The 22935-nt window shown below is 38.8% G+C and overlaps 1 protein-coding gene across 4 annotated transcripts; it reads left to right on the top strand.

Annotated features, from left to right (window-relative positions):
- Positions 1 to 3456: 3456 nt before the first annotated feature.
- Positions 3457 to 21891, top strand: asxl2 (ASXL transcriptional regulator 2). 4 transcript variants are annotated; one of them, XM_074661765.1, is made up of 12 exons: positions 3457 to 3645; positions 7761 to 7843; positions 8952 to 9060; positions 9324 to 9465; positions 10621 to 10739; positions 12523 to 12643; positions 12955 to 13014; positions 13560 to 13720; positions 13990 to 14086; positions 14238 to 14343; positions 15569 to 16277; positions 17450 to 21891. In XM_074661765.1, exons 1-12 carry the CDS (start codon positions 3577 to 3579, stop codon positions 19226 to 19228), a joined length of 3555 nt encoding a protein of 1184 aa, XP_074517866.1. In that variant the 5' UTR covers positions 3457 to 3576; the 3' UTR covers positions 19229 to 21891. The 4 variants fall into 4 exon arrangements, with proteins under 4 accessions (XP_074517866.1, XP_074517865.1, XP_074517868.1 ...); XM_074661764.1 differs by having other exon boundaries at positions 10618 to 10739; XM_074661767.1 differs by lacking the exons at positions 3457 to 3645; positions 7761 to 7843; positions 8952 to 9060; positions 9324 to 9465 and adding an exon at positions 9810 to 9893.
- The last annotated feature ends 1044 nt before the right edge of the window (positions 21892 to 22935 follow it).

Below are 22935 nucleotides of genomic sequence, written 5' to 3'. Positions count from 1 at the left end.
ATGACCTGTTTAACTTCATAACAACTTACCAAGATGTTTTTTAATCAAAGCAAATATTTAAATAATCACAATCATTTGAATTGTGTGTTTTTATGCAAATAACCCACTATAGATGACAATAACAAAGTACAGTACTTTGTACAGTACCCTCCCATGCTCAAAAAATAGTGCTCCCCCAGAAGCTACGATGTAATTTGAACACTTTAAGATAAGATAAGATAAGATAAGATGGACCTTTATTAATCCCCGGAGGGAAATTCAGGTGTCAAAGCAGCAACATCAGCAAACATCAGCAAACAGAGTGAATCACAGGAGAGGTAAAGGTATACAAAAATTCTAAAGACAATAATAGAGATATAAAAGATACAGAGTGAATGGGTGAACATAGTGTGTACAGTCCGTCAATAAATAAATAAATAAATGTAATATGTACATATGTGCAGTCAGCAATAAAGTGGTATATAGGATGTATAGTGTAAAGTGAGTGTAAAGTGCGCCAGATAGTGCATGTTTAAATTTCTTAAAAGTCCTAATAGTTGTCATATAGGGGTCAGCCTTGGTTGTGGAGCCTGATGGCTACCAGCATGAAGGACTGACCCAGGCGCTTTGTGTTGTGCCGAGGAGGGATGAGTCTGTGGCTGAAGGTGCTCCTCATCTTGACTAGCTCATCATGGAGGGGGTGGAAGGGGTTTTCCAGGATAGCGTCCAGCTTCCTCCTCATCCTGCCCTCTGCCACCACCTCCAGACCGTCCAGCTCAGATCCAACCACAGAGCCAGCCCTCCTCACCAGCCTGTTCAGTCTGTTGGCATCCCTTGTGTTCATGTTACCCCCCCAACATACCACAGCAAAAAAGAGAACACTGGCTACTACAGACTGGTAAAACATCTGCAGCAGCCTATTGCATACATTAAAAGACCTGAGCCTCCTCAGGAAGAACAGTTTGCTCTGTCCCTTCCTGCAGAGGGCCTCGGTGTTATCAGTCCAGTCAAGTCTACTGTTCATATGTACTCCCAGGAACTTGTAGGTGTCCACCACCTCCACCTCCTCCCCTCGGATGGTGATGGGAGTTGGGGGCCTCTTGCTCCGCCGGAAGTCCACCACCAGCTCCTTGGTCTTTCCAATGTTGAGCTGGAGGTGATTGTTATCGCACCACCCTATGAAGTTCTCCACCAGGGCTCTGTACTCCTCCTCGTTGTCATCTGTGATGCAGCTGACGATGGAGTAATTTACCATGTATATAATGTTTCTTTTATGTAAACCATATTGAACATTGAATGACATCAGATCTAAAATGTTATTCCCCTCATTTAGTGCAGAGATTTCAAAAGTGGCAGATAAAATTTCTGAGTGGCAGACAAAAAAAAAAATACTTGTCTGTCACAGTGGCAAGCAGTGAAAAAAGTAAATTTCAGACCCTGAAGCAGTGTTCAGTTTTTATGCACCAAATATTTGGAACAAGCTCCCAGAAACCTGCAGGACCAACTCCAACTCTTGAGTTCTTTTAAATCAAAGTTTAAAACTTTCCTGTTTGCTGCTGCTGCCTTTTATTAAACCAGATAATGATCTTATATACTGCACTATAGCTTTTACTCTTGTGTGTTATATTCTAATTTAGCTTCTATCCTATAGCTTTTATTTTTTAGCTCTTTTTCATTTTCTAATCTTTAATGTTTTTTTTTTAACTTAGTTTTTATTTCAGTTTCAGCAACTTATACAATCATCATCACATTCTTTACCACTGTATTTTCATTTTACAGCTGTCTCTTTAAAACTTAAAACAAGGGGGAGAGAGAAAACACAAAAAACAAAACAAGACTTCATCTTAAACTGTAATTTTTTATGAATTCAGAGAAAAGGGGAGGACACATACTTAAACAATCCAAAGAATAAAAATAAAATAAAATAAAACAAATAATTAATTAATTAAAATAAAATCTTTAATGTCTTTATAACTGTTTTAATTATGTCTTAATGTTCTTTTGCACTTTGTTCCAATGTTCTTGAATGTTTATGTAAAGCACAACATGCAAAGTCTCTTCTCAGAGTTATGAAGAACTGAACATATATGATGATGACCCCCTAGAGCTACTATGGAAAAGTGCAGTCTTATTATTTATTTATTTATTTATGCATTTCTTTTTTTGTTCCAACTCTTAGTTCTTTTAAATCAAAGCTTAAAACGTTCCTGTTTGCTGCTGCTGCCTCTTATATACTGCACTGGAGCTTTTACTCTTGTGTGTTATATTCTATTTTAGCTTCTATCCTATAGCTTTTATTTTTTAGCTTTTTTTCATTTTCTAATCTTTAATGGGGTTTTTTTAATTTAGTTTTTATTGCAGTTTCAGCAACTTATACAATCATCATCACATTCTTTACCACTGTATTTTCATTTTACAGCTGTCTCTTTAAAACTTAAAACAAGGGGGTGAGAGAAAACACAAAAAAAAAAAAAAAGACTTCATCTTAAACTGTAATTTCAATTGAATTCAGAGAAAAAGCGAGGACACATACTTAAACAATCCAAAGAATAAAAATAAAGTAAAATAAAATAAAATAAAAAAATAATTAATTAATTAAAATAAAATCTTTAATGTCTTTATAACTGTTTTAATTATGTCTTAATGTTCTTTTGCACTTTGTCGCAATTTTCTTGAATGTTTATGTAAAGCACAACATGCAAAGTCTCTTCTCAGAGCTTATGAAGAACTGAACATATATGATGATGACCCCCTAGAGCTACTATGGAAAAGTGCAGTCTTATTATTATTTATTTATTTATTTATGCATTTCTTTTTTTGTTCCAACTCTTAGTTCTTTTAAATCAAAGCTTAAAACTTTCCTGTTTGCTGCTGCTGCCTTTTATTAAACCAGATAATGATCTTATATACTGCACTAGAGCTTTTACTCTTGTGTGTTATATTCTAATTTAGCTTCTATCCTATAGCTTTTATTTTTTAGCTCTTTTTCATTTTCTAATCTTTAATGGGTTTTTTTAACTTAGTTTTTATTTCAGTTTCAGCAACTTATACAATCATCATCACATTCTTTACCACTGTATTTTCATTTTACAGCTGTCTCTTTAAAACTTAAAACAAGGGGAGAGAGAAAACACAAAAAAACAAAACAAGACTTCATCTTAAACTGTAATTTCAATTGAATTCAGAGAAAAAGCGAGGACACATATTTAAACAATCCAAAGAATAAAAATAAAATAAAATAAAAAAATAATTAATTCATTAAAATAAAATCTTTAATGTCTTTATAACTGTTTTAATTATGTCTTAATGTTCTTTTGCACTTTGTTCCAATGTTCTTGAATGTTGATGTAAAGCACTTTGAATTGCCCTGTTGCTGAAATGTGCTCTACAAATAAAGCTGCCTTGCCTATAGAGGTAAACATGCAGACTTTGCATTGACAGCTTCATACAGTAAAAGATGACGTTTCCTTCAGGGAGTCACATGACTCTCTTTACAGTAAGTCCAACATGGCAGACGGAGTGGATCTTAACTAAAGCAACATTTCAACTGGAACAACATTGAACACTAAACTCTGCTAGAAGACACTCAGCAGCACAATGAGGGAGAGACAGCAGCAGCAGAAGAAGAAGAAGAAGGGGAGGACGTGGGCGGAAGCCGCGAAAACGGTACTCAACATGTTTATATCTGTCGTTTTGTTGTGGTTTGCTTTTCCCTTGAAGAGCTCCTCCACTTTGTACAAACTGTGTTGATGAGTTCATGACCTGCTGGTTGGACATGAGGCCTGTGTTGTCGCTGTCACTAGCTGTCACTTTGCTCAGCATGGTGTAGTCAGCTGTGTTTGCACCCAAACATCTCTGCAAAACCCCCTCCAGTGTGTTGTGTGTCCACACAGTGAGGGTGACATGTTTGCACGACTTGGAAGTCGAGTTAATCAGCATGCTAAGCTAAGCTAAGCTAGCTCAGGTTAGCATGCTAGCTATCATGCTAAGCTCGTCAACAAGTTTGTTTTGCAAAATAAATCACATGTTTAACGGTAGTGTCTGGTGCTAATCTCATTACTCTATGTTGCCACAACTCCACAGTGTGTCATGAAGTTGTTATATTATCTATATGATGTGTTGGGATGTATGAGAATACAGGAATGAGTGTAGCTAGCATGCTAGGTAGCTAGTCTTAGCTAGCATGCTGCAACATATCAACACTCCTCAGCAGCAACTAGTTCATGATGAAAGTTATTGTTTGTGAGGACATCCACTGTGCAAAAGAACATTAAGACATCATTAAAACAGTTATAAAGACATTACAAATTTTATTTTAATTAATTAATTATTTTTTTATTTTATTTTATTTTACTTTATTTTTATTCTTTGAATTGTTTAAATATGTGTCCTCCCCTTTTCTCTGAATTCAATTGAAATTACAGTTTAAGATGAAGTCTTGTTTTGTTTTTTTGTGTTTTCTCTCTCCCCCTTGTTTTAAAGAGACAGCTGTAAAATGAAAATACAGTGGTAAAGAATGTGATGATGATTGTATAAGTTGCTGAAAATGCAATAAAAACTAAGTTAAAAAAACCCCATTAAAGATTAGAAAATGAAAAAGAGCTAAAAAATAAAAGCTATAGGATAGAAGCTAAATTAGAATATAACACACAAGAGTAAAAGCTCTAGTGCAGTATATAAGATCATTATCTGGTTTAATAAAAGGCAGCAGCAGCAAACAGGAAAGTTTTAAGCTTTGATTTAAAAGAACTAAGAGTTGGAACAAAAAAATAAATGCATAAATAAATAAATAAATAATAAGACTGCACTTTTCCATAGCAGCTCTAGGGGGTCATCATCATATATGTTCAGTTCTTCATAAGCTCTGAGAAGAGACTTTGCATGTTGTGCTTTACATAAACATTCAAGAAAATTGCAACAAAGTGCAAAAGAACATTAAGACATAATTAAAACAGTTATAAAGACATTAAAGATTAGAAAATAAAAACAAGCTAAAAATAAAAGCTAGGATAAAAGCTAAAATAGAATAATAACACACAAGAGTAAAAGCTCTAGTGCAGTATATAAGATCATTATCTGACTGGCTTTTCCCAAAGGTTTCTCATCTGGGAAACTTCTCTCAAAAGGACATTGTTTATGGACTTGTCATGGACAATAACAAAGATGACTTTCTGGTGAATAACTCTCATATATAATCTATAACTTCTCATTCTTGGAAAATTTTATTTGCACAAATCCAAGTATATGAAAGTGAAACCTAGGTTTAATGTGTTTAATTCTGAGTTTCTTTCTTACATTAAAGTCATGAAATGCAGTTTTCTGCAGCTTGTTCCAGATATATGGTGTATAAAAACTGATTCTGCATGTTTAGTTCTGACTCTGGGGACACTAAGCAGACCTGATCCAGATGAACCTGAGAGGTCTGGATGGTTCATAACATAGCAGAAGATCAGAAATGTATTTTGCCCCTAAACCATTTAGTGCTTTGTAAACCAGCAGCAGTATTTTGAAATCAATTCTCAAAGAGAGTTCCTCAACAAGTTTGTTTGCAAATAAATCACCTGTATAACTGTAGTGTCTGGTGCTAAACTCATTCCTCTACGTTGTTACAACTCCACAATATGTCACTAAGTTGTTCTATTGCATGTGAAACGTGTGGGGATATATCAGAATACAGTAGTGAATTGATGCTGCTACAACATATCAGAACTCCTTAACAGCAACTAGTTCATAATTAAAGTTATTGTTTGTGAGGACATCCAAACAGTTATTTGCAGTAACTATATAGGTAGTTAATTGATATAATGTTAGTTTCTAAACACCCATAAAAGTCCTGTTTTACTGAGATGCTACTGGGATGCACCAACAGTTAACAGCTACAAGAATGTTCAAGGTGGGAGCAGAATAACAACAACATTGTTTGCTCAACACCAGATGTGTTCTTTTTGTTTTTATGATGGAGTGAAAGTTTCTGTACTGTGAGATGTTTTTGTTGACATGTTTGGCTGCATTCCCTGTTCATGTTATAACACGGTAGTGTTTCCTATAGGAACACTCAATGTTATTGAGTGTTAATACCACTTATATACCTTTTCAAACAAAAGGTGATTTTATTCAAATTGCATTTAGACTCAACTTGACAGCATTATAAGAATGTACAAGGTGGGAGCAAAATAAAAACAACATTGTTTGCTCAACACCAGATGTTTTTATGATGGAGTGAAAGTTTCTGTATCTTGCTGCATTCCCTGTTCATGTTATAACATGGTAGTGTTTCCTATAGGAAGACAGTGCCCCAGCTATTCAGTATGTGGGGAATTATAACTTAGTAGTTAACTAAGTATTTTGGTCCAGAGAGGGGAGCAACATCGTAGCAGAATATCTAAATGTATTAAAGGCAAAAGCCACAATGTTTGTGCTGTTGATTATTCTGAGCATCACTTACACCAGGGGTTATCAAACTTTTGGGGGGTTCCTTACAGGGGAGAACTGTTTGTATTTTAAAGGTCCCATAGTGTAAAAAGTGAGATTTTCATGTCTTTTATATTATAAAACAGATTTAAGTGCTATATAAATACTGTTAGACTATCAAAAACGCTCAATATACGGAGAAATACACACAGCCCGTAGTCAGAAATTGTGCGTTTGAAACAAGCCGTTTGGATTTCTGTCCATTTGTGATGTCACAAATATACATATTTAGACCATTACATGGATTTAAACATAAACATTCTAAATGTGTCCCAGTTTATTTCCTGTTGCAGTGTATGTAAATATCATCAGTTGACAAGAAGTAAACATGGACCCAAACTGTTGCCTAGCAACGCAATTCCGTTGCAATTCCATTGAAATGCACTAAAACGGAGTGTTTCAGACAGAGGGTAAATACAGGCATTTTCAGGCAGACAGTATGAGGAAAATAAATGTCCCCGGACCCCACTTTGAGAATCACTGACTTACACAGTCAAGGGCACTACTGATGCTTTGTGGAAACTTGTTAGAAAGCTTCAGTATGTGAAATATCTGGCTTCAGCTTCATCAAGTTTTATGACAGCCACTCTCAGTTGAATAACTCAACTGTAGGGCTGCAACTAATGATTATTTTCATTGTTGAATAATCTGTTGATTATTTTCTTGATTAATCGATTAGTTGTTTGGTCTATAAAATGTCAGAAAATGGTGAAAAATGTCAATCAATGTTTCCCAAAGCCCAAGATGACGTTCTCAAATTACTTGTTTAGTTCACAACTCAAATATATTCAGTTTACTGTCATAGGAGTAAAGAAACCAGAAAATATTCACATTTAAGAAGCTGGAATCAGAGAATTAAAAAAAAAAATTCTTAAAAAAATTACCCAACACCGATTAATCAATTATCAGAATAGTTGGAGTTTAATTTAATAGTTGACAACTAATCGATTAATTGTTGCAGCTCTACTCAACTGTACATTTTTTAAGAGATGTTCCAATACCATTTTTTCCTTCCTGATGAACTGAAAAAGGATATAGCTCTTATTCTTATTATTCTGTAACAGCTGTTTACTATGAACATGTATGGACGTGATATGATTACTCTCTTTGTTGTATGGCCTGGCTCAGGTTAAACTCTTTGTAAAACATGAACAAAGAAGAAGAATTGATTTCCGGTTAAACAAGTAAATTTTTTTCCGGGTTAATAAATGATGGTAAGTGCATAGACTGGCGTACTCGCTGATACCCGATCGATACCGGTTTCAGAACAACTCTACATTGTTTTTGATAATGTTATTTTTTTATTGTAGGTTTTGGAGAAGTACCCCAACACGCCCATGAGCCATAAAGAGATCTTGCAGGTGATCCAAAGAGAACGGCTTAAGGAAATAAGGTAAATATTGTCCTGTCATCTTTACTACAGCACATGCCCTTCAGAGAGGAGACATTTTCATGAGAGCAAACCGCCTTCTCCCTTTGATATTGATTGCTCATATCATGTACTTCCCTTTTTCTTGGTCACACAGTAACAATTATTTTACTCAATTAATGACTGTTTCGTTTCTTTTTGTTTCATTGTCACTGTTCTCATCCAGAAGGTAAGAAACAGCTAGCCCCCCCACCCCTTATCTTAACAAACTCACTGCAATGCCACTTTGTTTGGTTTTACCTTTTGCATGTTATTAACAATAACATGCCCTACTGTAGGTTCAGCGGCATAAAGACAGTGTTAGACTCACACTCATATATTACCTAGACTTGCTATAGCCATAACCTGTTGCATAAAAATGACGACGTTCTAACAAAGTAAAGCATGGATGATGGTGATGTTTTTACTCTATAGACTCAAAAGTTCAACAGTTACATTATCCAAAGTATTTAGTGGTGTGTAAAGATAATGAGATAAATGATGTGGCTGGCAATATCTGGAAGCCAAACTAGTGTAATTTTCTAAATGAATAACAGATGCTTAATTTTTCTCAATCTCAATGCCTTTTATTTGTAAACATTTTGCTTAATGTACTTTAAGTAATATACTGAATGTGTAAAATAACACAAATATAAGTTGACAAATTTGAGTTTTTGCTTCACTATGTACCTCTGGATACCTCCCTTGCATGACTGCTGAGGCATTATTGTGCACTCCTAATTAACTCAAGTTTGCTTTGAAAATGTTTTGACTTAACTAGAGCAGATTTTTATGCAACAGACATAGTTATGCCAGACCAGTTTAATCTGAGAATATCAGGTTCTTACAATGATTAGATTAGTCTTGAAGCAGTTTTATGCAACTGATTCTGTATAAAACATTCAGTAATTTGCCCACAGCTACACTGATGTGAATCTGTCCTGAACTCATACATGTCCTGTTGACGCATGATAGCGGTTTCTCCCCAGATATCAGACCAGCCTTTACCCCTCTTGCGGCTTTCTCCCCAGCTGTCTGATTTATTGGGGAACAGATGTGTAATTTGCGTTGTTTTTTTTCTTTCGTGATCCAGTGGAACCTCGCCGCTGGCATGTCTGAATGCAATGCTGCACACAAACTCTCGTGGCGAGGAGGGGATCTTCTACAAAGTTCCAGGCAGAATGGGGGTCTACACATTAAAGGTTAGTTAGACACAAAGCAGCTTTCACGACTGTGCTCTGTAAGGCCAAAAATGGGGGATTGGGCCACATAAATCTTGGTTAGCATAATTTAAGATAAACGTTTTATACTCTTACACTTAAATTATGAATGCTTTGGTTGAATTCTATGAGTATGACATGCGTGTGTACTCCACAAGATGTTTTTGAATTACTGCTTGACTCTTCTTTTTCTACATCTATAACATAAAGGTAATCTGCTCTATGTACTCTATGTTTTTATGTAGAAGGACATCTCAGATGTGGTGAAGGAGCTGTCTGAGGAGGACTCTGAGGAGAGCAGTGACAATCTCTCCGACTCCCAAAGCACAGAAAACAACGGCAGTTCCATCGCAGGAGAGGGCAGGAGAGGAAGGTGGATGCGAAGAGGTACTGTGCACCGCATGCAGGATTATTGTTAACCGTTTGTACATCACTGCATCCCTTAAGTTACTTCTTTAAAGGAACAGTGTGTAGGGGGATGTGTTGGCAGAAATGGTCTTCTCTGTTTAAAGTATTAAAGAGTAAATAGGCTTCTTTCTTGTTGCATAATTGTCACTGCTGTTCAACAATCATTCAGGTAGAATGATAGAAGAGAAAGATTCTCCACCAACAGCAGTAATAACGCAATGAGTAAGGACCGTAGCTCTGCTCATTAGCTAATTGTTGCTGGTTGGTTACCGAGCTCAGAGTTAACGCCCCTTACCAGCCGCTGTTAAAAGTGCAGAAACACAGGAAACCAGCTGAAGTAGCAGTAGAAGAGGAAACATAAATAACTCCTGGAATACACTGAGCATCAAAAATGATTATAGCAAAAGGTGGGTTTTATCTTTTAAGCAAACACTCTGTGTCCATAATGACGTCTGTTTATTGTCAGAAGATGAGCTGCAGGCTGCACACGACGGTCACATCATAGCAGTTTTTGTGGGTTCATATTATTGCTATATCATGAACCGCACACCTGATTGCACCGGATTGCAGAGCAACTTCGGAGAATGAGCTTTTCCTCAAGTAGCAATTATTTTGTTTTCCTCGGGCTGTGCTCTCTCTGACTCTCATTATTTCTCTCTGCCACTTGAATATTTTAAGTGACTGTTAAAACAGGAAACTGTATTTTCTCAGCATGACCCGTGACCACTTCCTCATTATGCACAAGTTAGAAACTGCCAAGCAAATAACCTTGGCTGATATCTGAGTGGGAGGACTCGGATAATGTTTTTATTTTTGAACTAATCAATGCAAGGAGCCACAAAGTCAAATGCAAATTAAGTGGCACTGGAAAAGAAGCAAGTGGAGCTGCTACAGTATGTAGAAAAGGTGTTATATTAGAAATATAGAACATAGAGGTTGTTGTGAACAATCTTCCTATTGAGGTGTTCAGCCCTTTTTTAGTAATATGATATTTTAGCAACGTAATGCAATCTGCTTCTTTGTGCAGTGTTGGTTTCAGTTTCATCAAAACAAAAGCATGATGTGATAAAGTCTGTGCACCACCCTCAGGAAGTGTATTTAGTAACATCTGTTTTGTGCTTTTGTATTTCGTAGTTCCCTCCAAACTGCAGTCGCAGCCGTCCTCTCCGCAGCCTCGGTGCTCGTCGCCTTCCGTCCCCACCAGTAAACTCATCTCTCCCTCGCAGAAACACAGCAAGAAAGCTTTGAAACAGGTACTGATGGGTTCGTTATTCTCTACTTTTTAATTGTGTTAATAAAAGCTACTTAGTGGAGTAAATAATATATATATGGGCAAACACGTCTCAGTTAGTAAACAAGTTCCTGCCACACCCTTGTCCTCACATACACCCATATAAATCCCTGCCACCCAACGCTGCAATACAAAAATACATTCTTGTTTAGTTTAGTAATGTTTTCATGTAGTTTTTCTTGCATTTATATACCAGGTGTAGAGTTTTTAAAGGAGAGTACTACGGTCTTTTTAAAAAATATATATTTATTGATATTATTGTTATATATACCTTGTTCTAATAGTTTGTCATTACTATTATGTAATCATATTATTTTTGTATATTAATCTTGTGTTCTATATAACATTGTAAAATTTTAATTAGGGCTGTCAATCGATTGAAATATTTAATCGTGATTAATCAAAGATTAATCGCCCATTTTTTATCTGTTCAAAACGTACCTTAAAGAGAGATTTGTCAAGTATTTAATATTCTTATCAACATGGGAGTGGGCAAATATGCTTGCTCTATGCAAATGTATGAATATATTTATTATTGGAAATTAATTAACAACACAAAACAATAACAAATATTGTCCAGAAACTCTCACAGGTATTGCATTTAGCATAAAAAATATGCTCAAATCATAACATGGCAAACTCAAGTGGGCCTGTCTGTAAAGGGGAGACTCGTAGGTACCCTTGGAACCCATTTTCATTCACATATCTTAAGGTCAGAGGTCAAGGGACCCCTTTGAAAATCGCCATGACAGTTTTTCCTCGCCAAAATTTAGCCCAATTTTGAGCGTTATTTAACCTCCTTCACAAGTATGACACGGTACCAATGGATTCTTTAGGTTTTTAGGTGTTCTCTTTACTAAGATCAATTGGGTTAATGCGTTAAAGCAATTAGTGGCGTTAAAGGAATTATCGCGTTAACTTTAACAGCCCTAACTTAAACATTAATTAGTTGGAGGCTTCAACAACTAAAATGTGTTTTTTTTAAAAACAGCACTGCTCTGAATCTCTCAACTCTAAACCATGTCAAATATGCACTCACACTTTTCTGTAGATGTCACCACATTTATCTAAACTTTTTCGCTGACACGTCCTCAGTAAACATGTACATAACCCATGTTGGTGTGTCAGCAGGCGCCAACTATCCTTCCATGCCCTCTGCCTGTGGAACATCTTGTGCTGATTATTTAAAAACAATGAGGCGGCAGGGAAAAATGCCTATAGCTGGTTTTACAGTATTAATGTCCTCATAATCCACCCTGTTCAACATTTTCCTATTGGCTGCTTTGTGCTTTTGTTCCATTTAATTAGATTTCACTTGATTTGTAATTCACTCCATCTGTGCTGGTGTGGAATTTTCAGCTCTATAAGACCAATTTGTGTTCATTTATTGGGCGTAGGCAACATGAGAAGATGGCGATTTAAGTAAAGTATTAGAGCTGGAGAGACTTATTGTGTATTTTCCTGTTTCTGTTTCAATCAGTGGACTGTCTTGCATTGCTTCTTTAATCTGTTGACAATGTGTTTGTGAGGTGATCAGACTTCTCGACAGATTTACAACGCAGAGTTGATTTACGCTTGTGTTATGCAACCTATGTTTCATTGCTGCGCTGCTATTTAGCTGTTATTTAACCAGGCAAGTGGCCCTGGGGGAGTCGTTGCAAGGAAACGGAGGGTTACACACATTCACACTTTTTTTTCCTCATACCGCTGCCTATTTGTTCCTTTCTTATTTTGCTCGTATTCAGGCTTTGAAGCAGCAGCAGCAGAGAAACCAGCGCAGACAGGGGGGCATGCCAACCACCTCCAGTCCCAGACTGCTTCTGAAAACCATCAAAGATATGGCTGACAACATTACTACAAAGGCTGGTAGGTGGCAGCTATTATATTGTCAAATACAATATAAAATGAAATTAGTAGTACTCACTTTGGATATTTCACTAATGTTCATTTCATGATATTATAACACAGAGTTTAGACGATAAATGACTGATATTGATGCAGTTCTGAGGTATTGTCGTGTTATTACAGCTTTTCATAACTACACAACAAAAGGCATTGTATTATCACCATCTAAACATGACTCATGTAATTGGCAGCATCAGTGTGGAAACAGTTAGATCTGTGGCTTGTTATTTTTCAAAGCTTTTCTTTCCTCTCTTTTCCCTCTATCCAAACAGACTTATGCCACCCAGTTGTCCCTAGGAAGGTTTCTCCGAGGTCAGGCCGCCTCAGTGCAGGTAAGTCAGACATCAAGTTAATCGAGAGGTTTGGAAATGTTAAAGGAAAGGTCTGGTGATAACAAATCCCATGAAAAGATTAAAACTGACAATCCTTTACTACTATCCAGTATTGCCTGTGTTGCCAAAGCCTAGTATAGCATATTCCTCTTTACTCCTGTTTGAGTACTGACTTCACTCATCCCATACTAAACTCCAGAGGTGCTGCTTAACCCTCTTCTTAGATACTCCCTCTACTCTTGCTCGTCGTAAAGTCGCAAAGTATTTAGACACAGACATATGCATTGTTGGTTTTGGTGTTTTCATCACATCTCACAATTGGGTGCAAACTTGTTTCTGCCTGCTTGCCTGGACTTCGATGGAGTTAACCGCATCCTTCCAAGAAGGAACAAGTGAAATAATCCCACATTAGCGGAACAAAAATATTACAAAGTAAAACAAATTACACGACCACAAGTGAGAGTAAATTACTCAAGATGTCAGTTGCAAAATCTGCATTGCTGGATTTGTCTTGGCTTACATCTGTTTCCTGTTTTGTATTGCAGGGCAGCTGAAACGTACCAAGTGTAAAATAGATGTGGAAACACCAGACTCCATTTTGGTTAACACCAACTTGCGGGCGATCATCAACAAGCACACCTTCTCTGTCCTGCCCACAGACTGCCAACAGAGGCTGCTCAAACTTCTGCCTGAAGTTGACCGGCAGGTGGCTCTAAGATTATACATACTTTTTATGCTTTTGTTGCATTATCTAGTACTAAATGTAGAGGGTGTAATATTGTTGCATGTAATTTCCCATCTTTCCTGTCAATACTCGTATAATGTGTTAAACTATCTCACAAAATAGTAGAATAGAAAACATCTCTGCACATGTTTAGCTGAACATCACATATGGGAAGCCGATGAGTGGATGTACTGATGCAGTGATGGTGATTGTGATGATGTTAGTCATAACATTGTGCCTCCTCTCCCCAGGCCTGCATGGACGGCCTTCTGAAGGTCACTAGTTCTGCCTTGAACAATGAGTTCTTCACATCAGCAGCTCAGTCTTGGAAGGAGAGACTGGCTGAGGGTCAGTGCGACTGTTTCCCACTGCTAATATCTGCATTCAGTTCATATTTAAATAACAATTATGTCACCAAGGTTGAGTTCTTGGTTGGAGAACTCAACACATAACAAGTGTAACTTTTCTTATTTTTATTATGTAACTTTTTTCTTCACAGGAGAATTCACTCCTGAGTTGCAGCTACGAATGCGCCAAGAAATTGAGAAGGAAAAGAGAGTTGAGCTCTGGAAGGAAGCATTCTTTGAAAACTATTACGGTGAAAAGTAAGTTCTCCTCTATGATATATTATTTATCAATTCATTAATCCGATCCAGCTTTAGAGAAATTGGAAGGCATATTTTTTTCATATTTTCCAAACACCAAAAGACATCCTTTCAAATGGAAAGCCCTCTACCCATAGGACCTACAAAACAGTAGAATGGGAGTCTTACTTTTACTCTTAAGGCTTTTTTCCCTCACGTCATTAACATGATTGAATATCTAATTTCAGACTTGCATTGTTATTAAGTGGTGGCGTGTTTGAAAGGATTATTTAGAGTTGAATGAGATTTCACATAGGATCCAAACTCCACCCTCATCTCCCGCTCACATTACAGGAGTTAGATTTCTTCTCAGGAACATGTAACTACATTTTTAGTAGAATTACAGTGTTTGACAGTATTCATCATATTGTATTGAATTGCTTTGTATCCAACAACATCATATTGCTTCAAGACGAGGCTAAATCAAATTGAATCGACCTGTTAGTTGCTTAAATTTGATCTAATTTGGAGGCTCATTGATTGATCAAAATGCCAACCGAAGCGGTCTAACTGGATGATGTGCAAAAGACTGAACAGATGATTTTCAATTTCAATATACTCGCCTCTCATACTTCATACTAATGTGTTCACACTACGAGCGAGACAGCAACAGGCTACAAGTCATTGTCAATGGAAGCCGGTGACATGAAGCTACAAACTGATGCCCGACACTTGTCGTTGCCTGATGGGCGTGACGCGCTACATAGAAAATTGAGCTGGTGACAACTTTTCCAGCGCTCCAATGATGCAGTGAAGCGTCAACTGATCATATGTTTTTGTTTCACCCTGTTGCGTTCCATCTAAAACAATGCCGTTAGTCAGTTCCCAGTGCTATTTAAGGACATAATACGTCAACAAGCGCTTGAGCAACACTTCGATGGCAATTCGCCAAAAATGTAGCTGGCCATGCTGGATGTTTTGTTGCTTTTGTTGCTCATAGTGTGAACATAGCATTAGGCCTCTCATTCCACACAGGTGTAGGATATGTTTTATTCATTAAAAATACACTTTGTGTTAATTCAAATCAGATTTAATTTTTTTTTAAGTTAAAAGTAAACAAAACCAGTATTCCTAACAATTCCTTTAAAAGCTGAAAAATCTGTGTTGCTGTCAGAAAGAAATCACTTGATTTATGGATGTATTCTTTGTCTGTCTTTCTGCCTCCCTCTTCTCTCTCTCTGTATAGTTCTGGTTTGAGCTTTGAGGAATCCAAAGAGCTGACAAAGGCTGATGTGAATCAGGAGTCTGCCCGGCCCCGGTCTCCCTCTCATCAGACAGGACCTGCCGCTCAAGCACCAGTGGATCCCAAGGGCACCAAGGACAGCAGCCAGACTGATGCTGCTGCTGCTGCTGCCGCCGCTGTGAAAGACACGAAGGCTGCTCAGAGAGAGACAGTCGCCACCACAGAGCCCATGAAGACTCGCCGCTCACAGTACGCTGAGGATCGTAAGTTGAACGCAGCAGCACAGTCTGTGCCGACACCTGCGGTGAAAACACCAGAGGTTGAGCGGCAGACTGAACGGGCCGCGGCAGGGACACTGCCTGACAAGGAGCATAAAGAGGAAGTGAAGGAGGAGAAAGCTGAACTCCCCCAGTCGCCTGTGAAGAGCCATCCACCACAGGCTAGTTCAGAGTTAAAAGAGGATCAGCCGGTGTCTGTGGTTAAGCCTGCTGAGGAGAGCGAAGAGGTCATCTCTGAGCCCAGTGGGCCCTCAGAGCCGCTGAAAAGAAAATCTCTCAGTGAGGTTGGGGATGAATTGACACCAGAGAAAAGGCCCCGCATGTCCTCAGTTTCCTCAGTGTCCTCAGTCTCCTCTGTATCTCCACCAGCGTCATCCATATCCAGCCCAGCTACACCGACTTCGGCAACAAGTCAGAGGGTTCCACCACTCAAGGTAGGAAAAATGTCTGTGAACGGAAAAGTCTCCTCTGATCTATCTGTCTCTCTGAGTTTACAAAAAAAATCACCACTTGCAGACTTGTAAGGTGGCTCTGACAAGTTTGTAGCTTTCTTCTTTGCAGAGGGAGTCAGCTTGGATTCACAGCAGTCAGAGAAAATCAAAAATGATCAAAATGATTCAATCCTGATTTTCTCTGCTGTTGATCTTTATGCTCAGTGTGTTCCAAACAGTCTCTGCTTCCCCAATAAATCCCTAAATTAGCTACTTCCACAAGGTTTTGTAGCTGTGAGGTAGGAGTGTCACGATTTTCCAAATTCCCGATCCACTGACGGCTATGCCATTGTTAGACTATGGAGTTTTTTTACCACACTAAGGCCATAGTCAAATTTAAATAATTAATTTAATATACAGTATGTAATAGAAGGCAGGAGGGAACTTTACAACAACAGCTTGAGTTTCTCAGAGTTTACGAGGCACACCTGAATGCACCATGAAGTCTCTGTCGCCGCACACATGCTTTACACTACGATGAGTATAAACGCCGCTTAACCATACAAAACGATGTAGACACGCAATTCATTTTAAGTGGAGAAAGTTCAATTAGCTGAGTGCTGTTTTCTTTGGTTTCTGCAGTCTCTAAATCTTCGGCAGCTTACAACCTGTAGTTTTTCTGTCAACAACACGTTCGTTATTTACATAATTCACTGAGAAGGCAAAATGTTGCCACACCGGTGACTTCAGGGAAGCAGGAGGATTTTACAGTTCTGATGTTTCTCCGTCATCTCCGACTCCAGCCGTTGCCATAGCGTTTCAAAGTGCAGCTGCAGGCTACCAGTAAGATACGCTTTGTCGTCTTTGAAGTGTTTTTCTTTTCTTCTTCGGACGCTTGCAAGTAGGTGGGGGTGGAGAGGAAAAAAAAAATACTGGGAGAATCGTCGATCCTGCTTTTGACTACGAAGGTCGAAATCATTTGGATCGATTTTCAATTTAGTATCGAAATCGTGACACCCTGACTGTGAGGAGGCGATATCGTGACACAGAAGTAGTTTATTTAGTTATGTTGTTACAAAACATGTAGTTTAATTTTGATTAGGTTTTCTTTTTAATGTACTTATATATGCATATCTTTAAATAATTTTCTAACATCTCCTTTTTTCACTTTGCAGATCCCAGTGTCACGAATTCTTCCCATTCCTTTGTCACCTAGCCAAGTCTCACCCAGGACTCCGCTCCCGGCCCCGCTCAGCAGCCCGGGCCGTACTGGTGCTCGCACTTTGGCTGACATCAAAGCTAAAGCCCAGCTTGCCCGAGCCCAGCGAGTGGCGGCTGCCGCGGTATCATCTGCATCGAAGGGAGCGGTGCCAGGAGCGGTGCCAGGCCCGGGGCCGGGGGGAGGCAGTGCTGAGCAGACACAGCCATCGCCCAGCCCGAGCCCAACGTCCCCACAGGCGTCAACCAGGTTACCATCCTCCAGCAGCAGCAGTCAGACCAGTACACCTCCTTCTCGCCCACTGGACTCTTTTGGCCAGCTAAGCCCAAACCGGTCTCAAACGTCTTACTCGAGCAAAACTGATGAAAACCACAAAGGTCACTCTGCTGGTACCGTCAGTGCAGGACCCGATAGCATTCAAATGCAACCCACTCCATCATCTGTGCACGCCCTGAAGGGACAGGAAAACACATCACCAACCAAGACCAGCTCCTGTATCCCTGCAAATAACCCATTGGTCACTCAGCTTCTGCAGGACAAAGAGGTCCCGCTGGAGCAGATCCTCCCAAAACCGCTATCCAAGGTGGAAGTGAAGATGTCAAATGTACCCTCTGGTAGTAAGGGGAAGCCACCACACTCTGCTGAGCACAGGGCTGATAAGCAGGTATCCCACCAGTTCATTACAGCAGGACGAGTTTTCTCAGAATACACGAGACACCACAGGGAACTTCCTGATAAGGAGACTCAGGAGCAGATCCTGCAGGCTCTAATGCAGAGGAAAGGCCAGCAGAGCCAGCCTTATGGTGGTATGGGGCCTCAGCACCCTCCGTACAAAGTCCATCAGCTGGTGCACGCAGAAGAGCGTCAAGACCAATCCAGGATTTCGGTAGGATTTCTGGGTCGGAAGAGGATGCCCAGGCCCGCCATGACGGGACATTACCTGCTCAATGTGTCCACATACGGCCGAGGACCAGAAGGCAAGAGACTGCAGCAGTCTGTCATCCCGAACACGTCTGTGTCCAGCTTAAAAAGGGAAAGCACAGAAGGAGAAGAGGCGGCCAAGGAAGAAGAACCTGCCAGGAAATGTTTCTTTCCTGTTTCTGGGGTTAAAACAGAGCAGCATGGATACTCAATAACCAAGTCTGATGAAGCAGCCGGCATTCATGTAAAGACTGAGCCTGGATCAGAGGATAGTGCAGATAACAACAGCACCAGCGCGACAGCCAAAGACACCAGCCCTTTCTCTCAGTCACACCAAAGGCACCTCGAACTCTGCAATAGTAACCAAGGAAACTCCGAGCCATATCTTACCCAAGTGGACCCGAGTCACCAGCGGCAGTCTGCCTTTCAAACCCAGAGAACGCTCGATAATCAGGAAGTCGTGGCAGCGTCGTGCTACGGTGGCACTATCAGCATGTCTGTACCTCACACTTTGAACCACGGCGCTGCCGGCATCGGCTCTTCCACGGCCTCATCGGAGGCCGACAGCGGCGGCGTCATGTCTTTCTCGGTGACTGTCACCACCATACCCGCCGGTCACTCGTTAGACCACGGCAACCAGGGCGAGCCCTCACCCGAGCAGTCGTTCATGGAGGGCTCCAACATGGAGGACGTCCAGTCTAAATGCTACTGCAGACTGAAGGCGATGATCATGTGCAAAGGATGCGGTGCCTTCTGCCATGATGACTGCATCGGCCCCTCGAAACTGTGCGTGTCTTGTTTAGTCGTGCGATGATATGAAATTAATAATAATTAGAAAGATATCGTGGTTTGATTTGTATTGAAGACACGGAGCAGAAGCAGGTCATTCAGAATCAGTACAGAATCACTGCCGGGGTGAAGCGCGTTAGCCGCACTCCAGACAAAACAACCAGCATGCGGTCGCTGTTGTAACGGCACGGATTTACACTGGATGGTCTTTTGTTTCACCAACATCTATGGAAAGTTGTTTCGTGCAATTTTTTTGCTAGAAATGTCAATCAGTTTTCAATCAAATCAGTAGTCTGTCAGACGTGTGACAAATATAAAATCTGGCAATGTTTGCACTCGGCTAGGATTAGTGCGATATATTTTTTTAAATATATATTATATATATGTGTAGTTTTAAAAAAAAAAAAAAAGGATGGAAAAATGAATGTTGCTATTTTTGTAGAACATAATGACTGTTGTGTTTAATACTGACACTTTTTATTAATGGGCCTAATCAGTTATGGTTTAAAGGCAAAAAAAAGGGCGCTAATGATAATCATTGGTTGTAGAGTACCTCCTGGCATTTATGCACGCATGGCAGGGAAGTGCAACTCACAGTAACTATTTTATATATATAAAAATGTACATTTATTACTGAACACACTCAGATTTAAGAACTAGAAATAGTTTTAGAAAGAGAATATGAATGGAGTTGTGAATGATGCCATGAAATCAGCTCGTGAGGATTGCACATCACATCGGTTTTTGACTAACAGTTACAAGGCGAAGCACTTGAAAACCACCTGGATATAGAACTGTGTATAGCACTTACATTCAAACATAGGGGAAAAAGAAGAATCATTTATATATATATAAAAATGCCTATATGTTCCTTTTGGCAAATTGAGATCTTTCCCATTCCAGGTTAAGGTCTAGAGTCACTTCCTACTGTGTGAACCTTCATTTTCTCCCCAAAAAAGCCAGTTTGTAGATATTGTCTCCAGTGAGGTGGGTTTTCTGACGCTTGTATGTCTGTATAGATAGATCAGCAGTGGCAAACAGTAAAAAAAACACTCAAGGCAAGGGGAGAAAATGAAGATAATTTTGTTTTTCCACTGTAAATATTTGCTTATTTACAGTATATGCCTAGATGTAGAAATGTATTTTATTTTATTCGTGCAGCACACATTGCTTGCGTATATCCTGTTATTTACAAAATATTTTTACTGTGGAAAGAATATGGAGAAGAGCAGTACGTTATGCTAAAACGCTAAATGCTTCATCATAGCATGCTTCAGTTTTACAAAATTATTTGGAGGTACAATATGACACCGATTAACAAGCGGCTGTAACACTTCACTTTAAAATGGCCTTTTTTTCCAGAGAATTGAGAACGTTTCTCACCATTTTAATGTGGTATGAAGTATCATATGCACAAAATATGTTTATATATTGTACAATAATATGTGTGTGATGTACAAGGATGAACCAGCACGTTTGTGGTGTGTACACTGCTGCATTATGATGACGTTAACACAGTATAAATGCTTATTTACCACATATTAACATGCAAACAGGGCCAGTGTGAAGCGTTGCCTCGGCAGGTTTTTCGGGTGTTCAAATTAAGATGCATCAACTTTATTTTGAAATCTCCTGGAGGTGCAAAATAGGCCTGTTTTATAGCAATTATTTCCAAGGTAATATGCCAAAGTCACCTTTTAAAGAAAGTAATATAGTAATCATAAAGTAATATATTTTAATTAATATATTTTAATATAAAAAAATCTATTTGCTAATTGTTTTTGAAAATCAACAGGGTATTTACTATAATAATATATTGGCTGTCCGTTTTTTCTTATAATTTTGTTTAGACTGGACAGAGAATAACTTGACTTTTATAATAACTCAAATTGCCCAGGTATCAATAATATTCTGTATGGCCCAGCTTTTGTTAATGGATCTGTTGGTCTATATTTTTCCATAGAGATGTTGTCTTTATGTGTGTACCCTTTTAGCTGTCTACATTTGTGTCATTAACCTAATGGAAACAAAAAGATATGTTTTTAAAAGTACCATTTTTAGGTCAGTGGATTAATCAAAGTCCATTTTAAATGTATTTGTTATTAAATTGGGGGGTTATGTCTTGTGGAAAATTGGTTTTAAGATCGTAGGGATAGAATTAGGAGAGGTTTCCACATGTTGAAGCATATAGTCATTTCACTAAAACTGGTGTACCAGTATTTGATTATGTTAACACAATTTTAATTTATCCCCCATAAATATTTAGGTCTTATTTGGTTGAATGTGATGTTAGGATGTTGTATTTACTCATGTGGAGTTGGGGACTGGATTGCACGGCAAAAACAATTAACAAAAACAATCAATCAACCCAAAAGGCAGCTGAAATCTTTGTTAATAAACGACTGAAACGTGAGTCGGGCAGCCGTCCCCGCTGTCATTGAAGTTACCTGTTGTGTGTGTGTGTGCATTCAGAGGAGCGGTTCATAGAGAATTGGCCAGAAAGTGTCACGGGCAATCACCACCGTTTTGAAATGTCGAGTTTATCACCAAGTGAATTTGTTTAATATGTCTGTGTCATTCTGTCTCCATTTAAACTCCGGGTGAATGTAATATAGTAATCAGCACTTGTAAACAAAGTGTATTTTATCAGAAGTTATAGACTATTATGAATAAATAATGGAAACAAAAGCATTTTGTGTGTGTTTACTGGTGCTTGTTTCACACAGAGGGTCGTAAGGGCCACCTGAAGTTCAGTTTACTCGAAATAAACACAATGAGTACGAAACTACAAAAACTAAGGCTGTCCTCGACCAAAGAAATTCTTAGTCGACTAATACGATTTTGACGTCTAATCGATTAGTTGATTTAATCAACAAATCTGTAAAACTGAGTTTTTCCACAAAGAATCACATAAAATTAATTAATAAAAATTAACCACTGTGTTAGAAAATATCTGTTTCTTTGGTAAAAGTCAAAGGCACAAGCATAAAAACATATAAAAGAAACTTTGGGGGAGAATTTAACGACATCCAAGGTGCATTTTCAATTTAATTTATATAAATGCACTGCTAATCGTCACTGTTGAGAAAACTCATTTACTGTTGGATTCTGGGTCAATTTTGGATGAATTTATCAACTATGGCGCCGTGTTTTGTTTGTAACTGCATCGCAAAGTCTTTTGATTTTGCTACTGCTCTGATTCGCATCTTTGTCTGGCTTCGTCTCCATGGCAATGGCTCATAGGCATTGTTGTATTAAGGGCCGTCCGCCATGCCAACTACTTTTCCAGACGGAAGTCGAGCCATTTTGGCTTCATGCGCCAATGAGCAACTCTCACAGGAATGACCGGGGCCCTGCCTCCAACGCTGGATCCAGTTCTTTTAATACATCCATGGATATGACTCCTTTAAGATACAGAAACATTTGAATACAGAATGGGGGGAAACTCTCAGATGCTAGTGTGTTGCATTATGGGAAATGTAGGATCAAGTGTTCTTGGAGCTTGACTCATAAAGTCAGGATATCTATTGACTATGCTGCTTTGATTTTATTCATTCTTTTTTTTTAAATCAGTCTCTTTTGAATCCCCAAACTGTCTGAAAGTGGAATATAAAATCACTGCAGAATCCCTTTAAAATAAATGTAATCTGTGTTCTTGTTTCCTCCCTGGAAGAGAACTCCAGCTCCCACTGCCTCAGTAGGTCCACAACTATTCTCAGGGACTCCTCCCAC

The sequence above is a fragment of the Sebastes fasciatus genome, chromosome 15 (genome assembly GCF_043250625.1).
Source record: "Sebastes fasciatus isolate fSebFas1 chromosome 15, fSebFas1.pri, whole genome shotgun sequence".
Lineage (NCBI taxonomy): Eukaryota > Metazoa > Chordata > Actinopteri > Perciformes > Sebastidae > Sebastes > Sebastes fasciatus.
The sequence above is the reverse complement of the archived record's forward strand: the minus strand, read 5'-3'. Positions and strand labels throughout refer to the sequence as shown.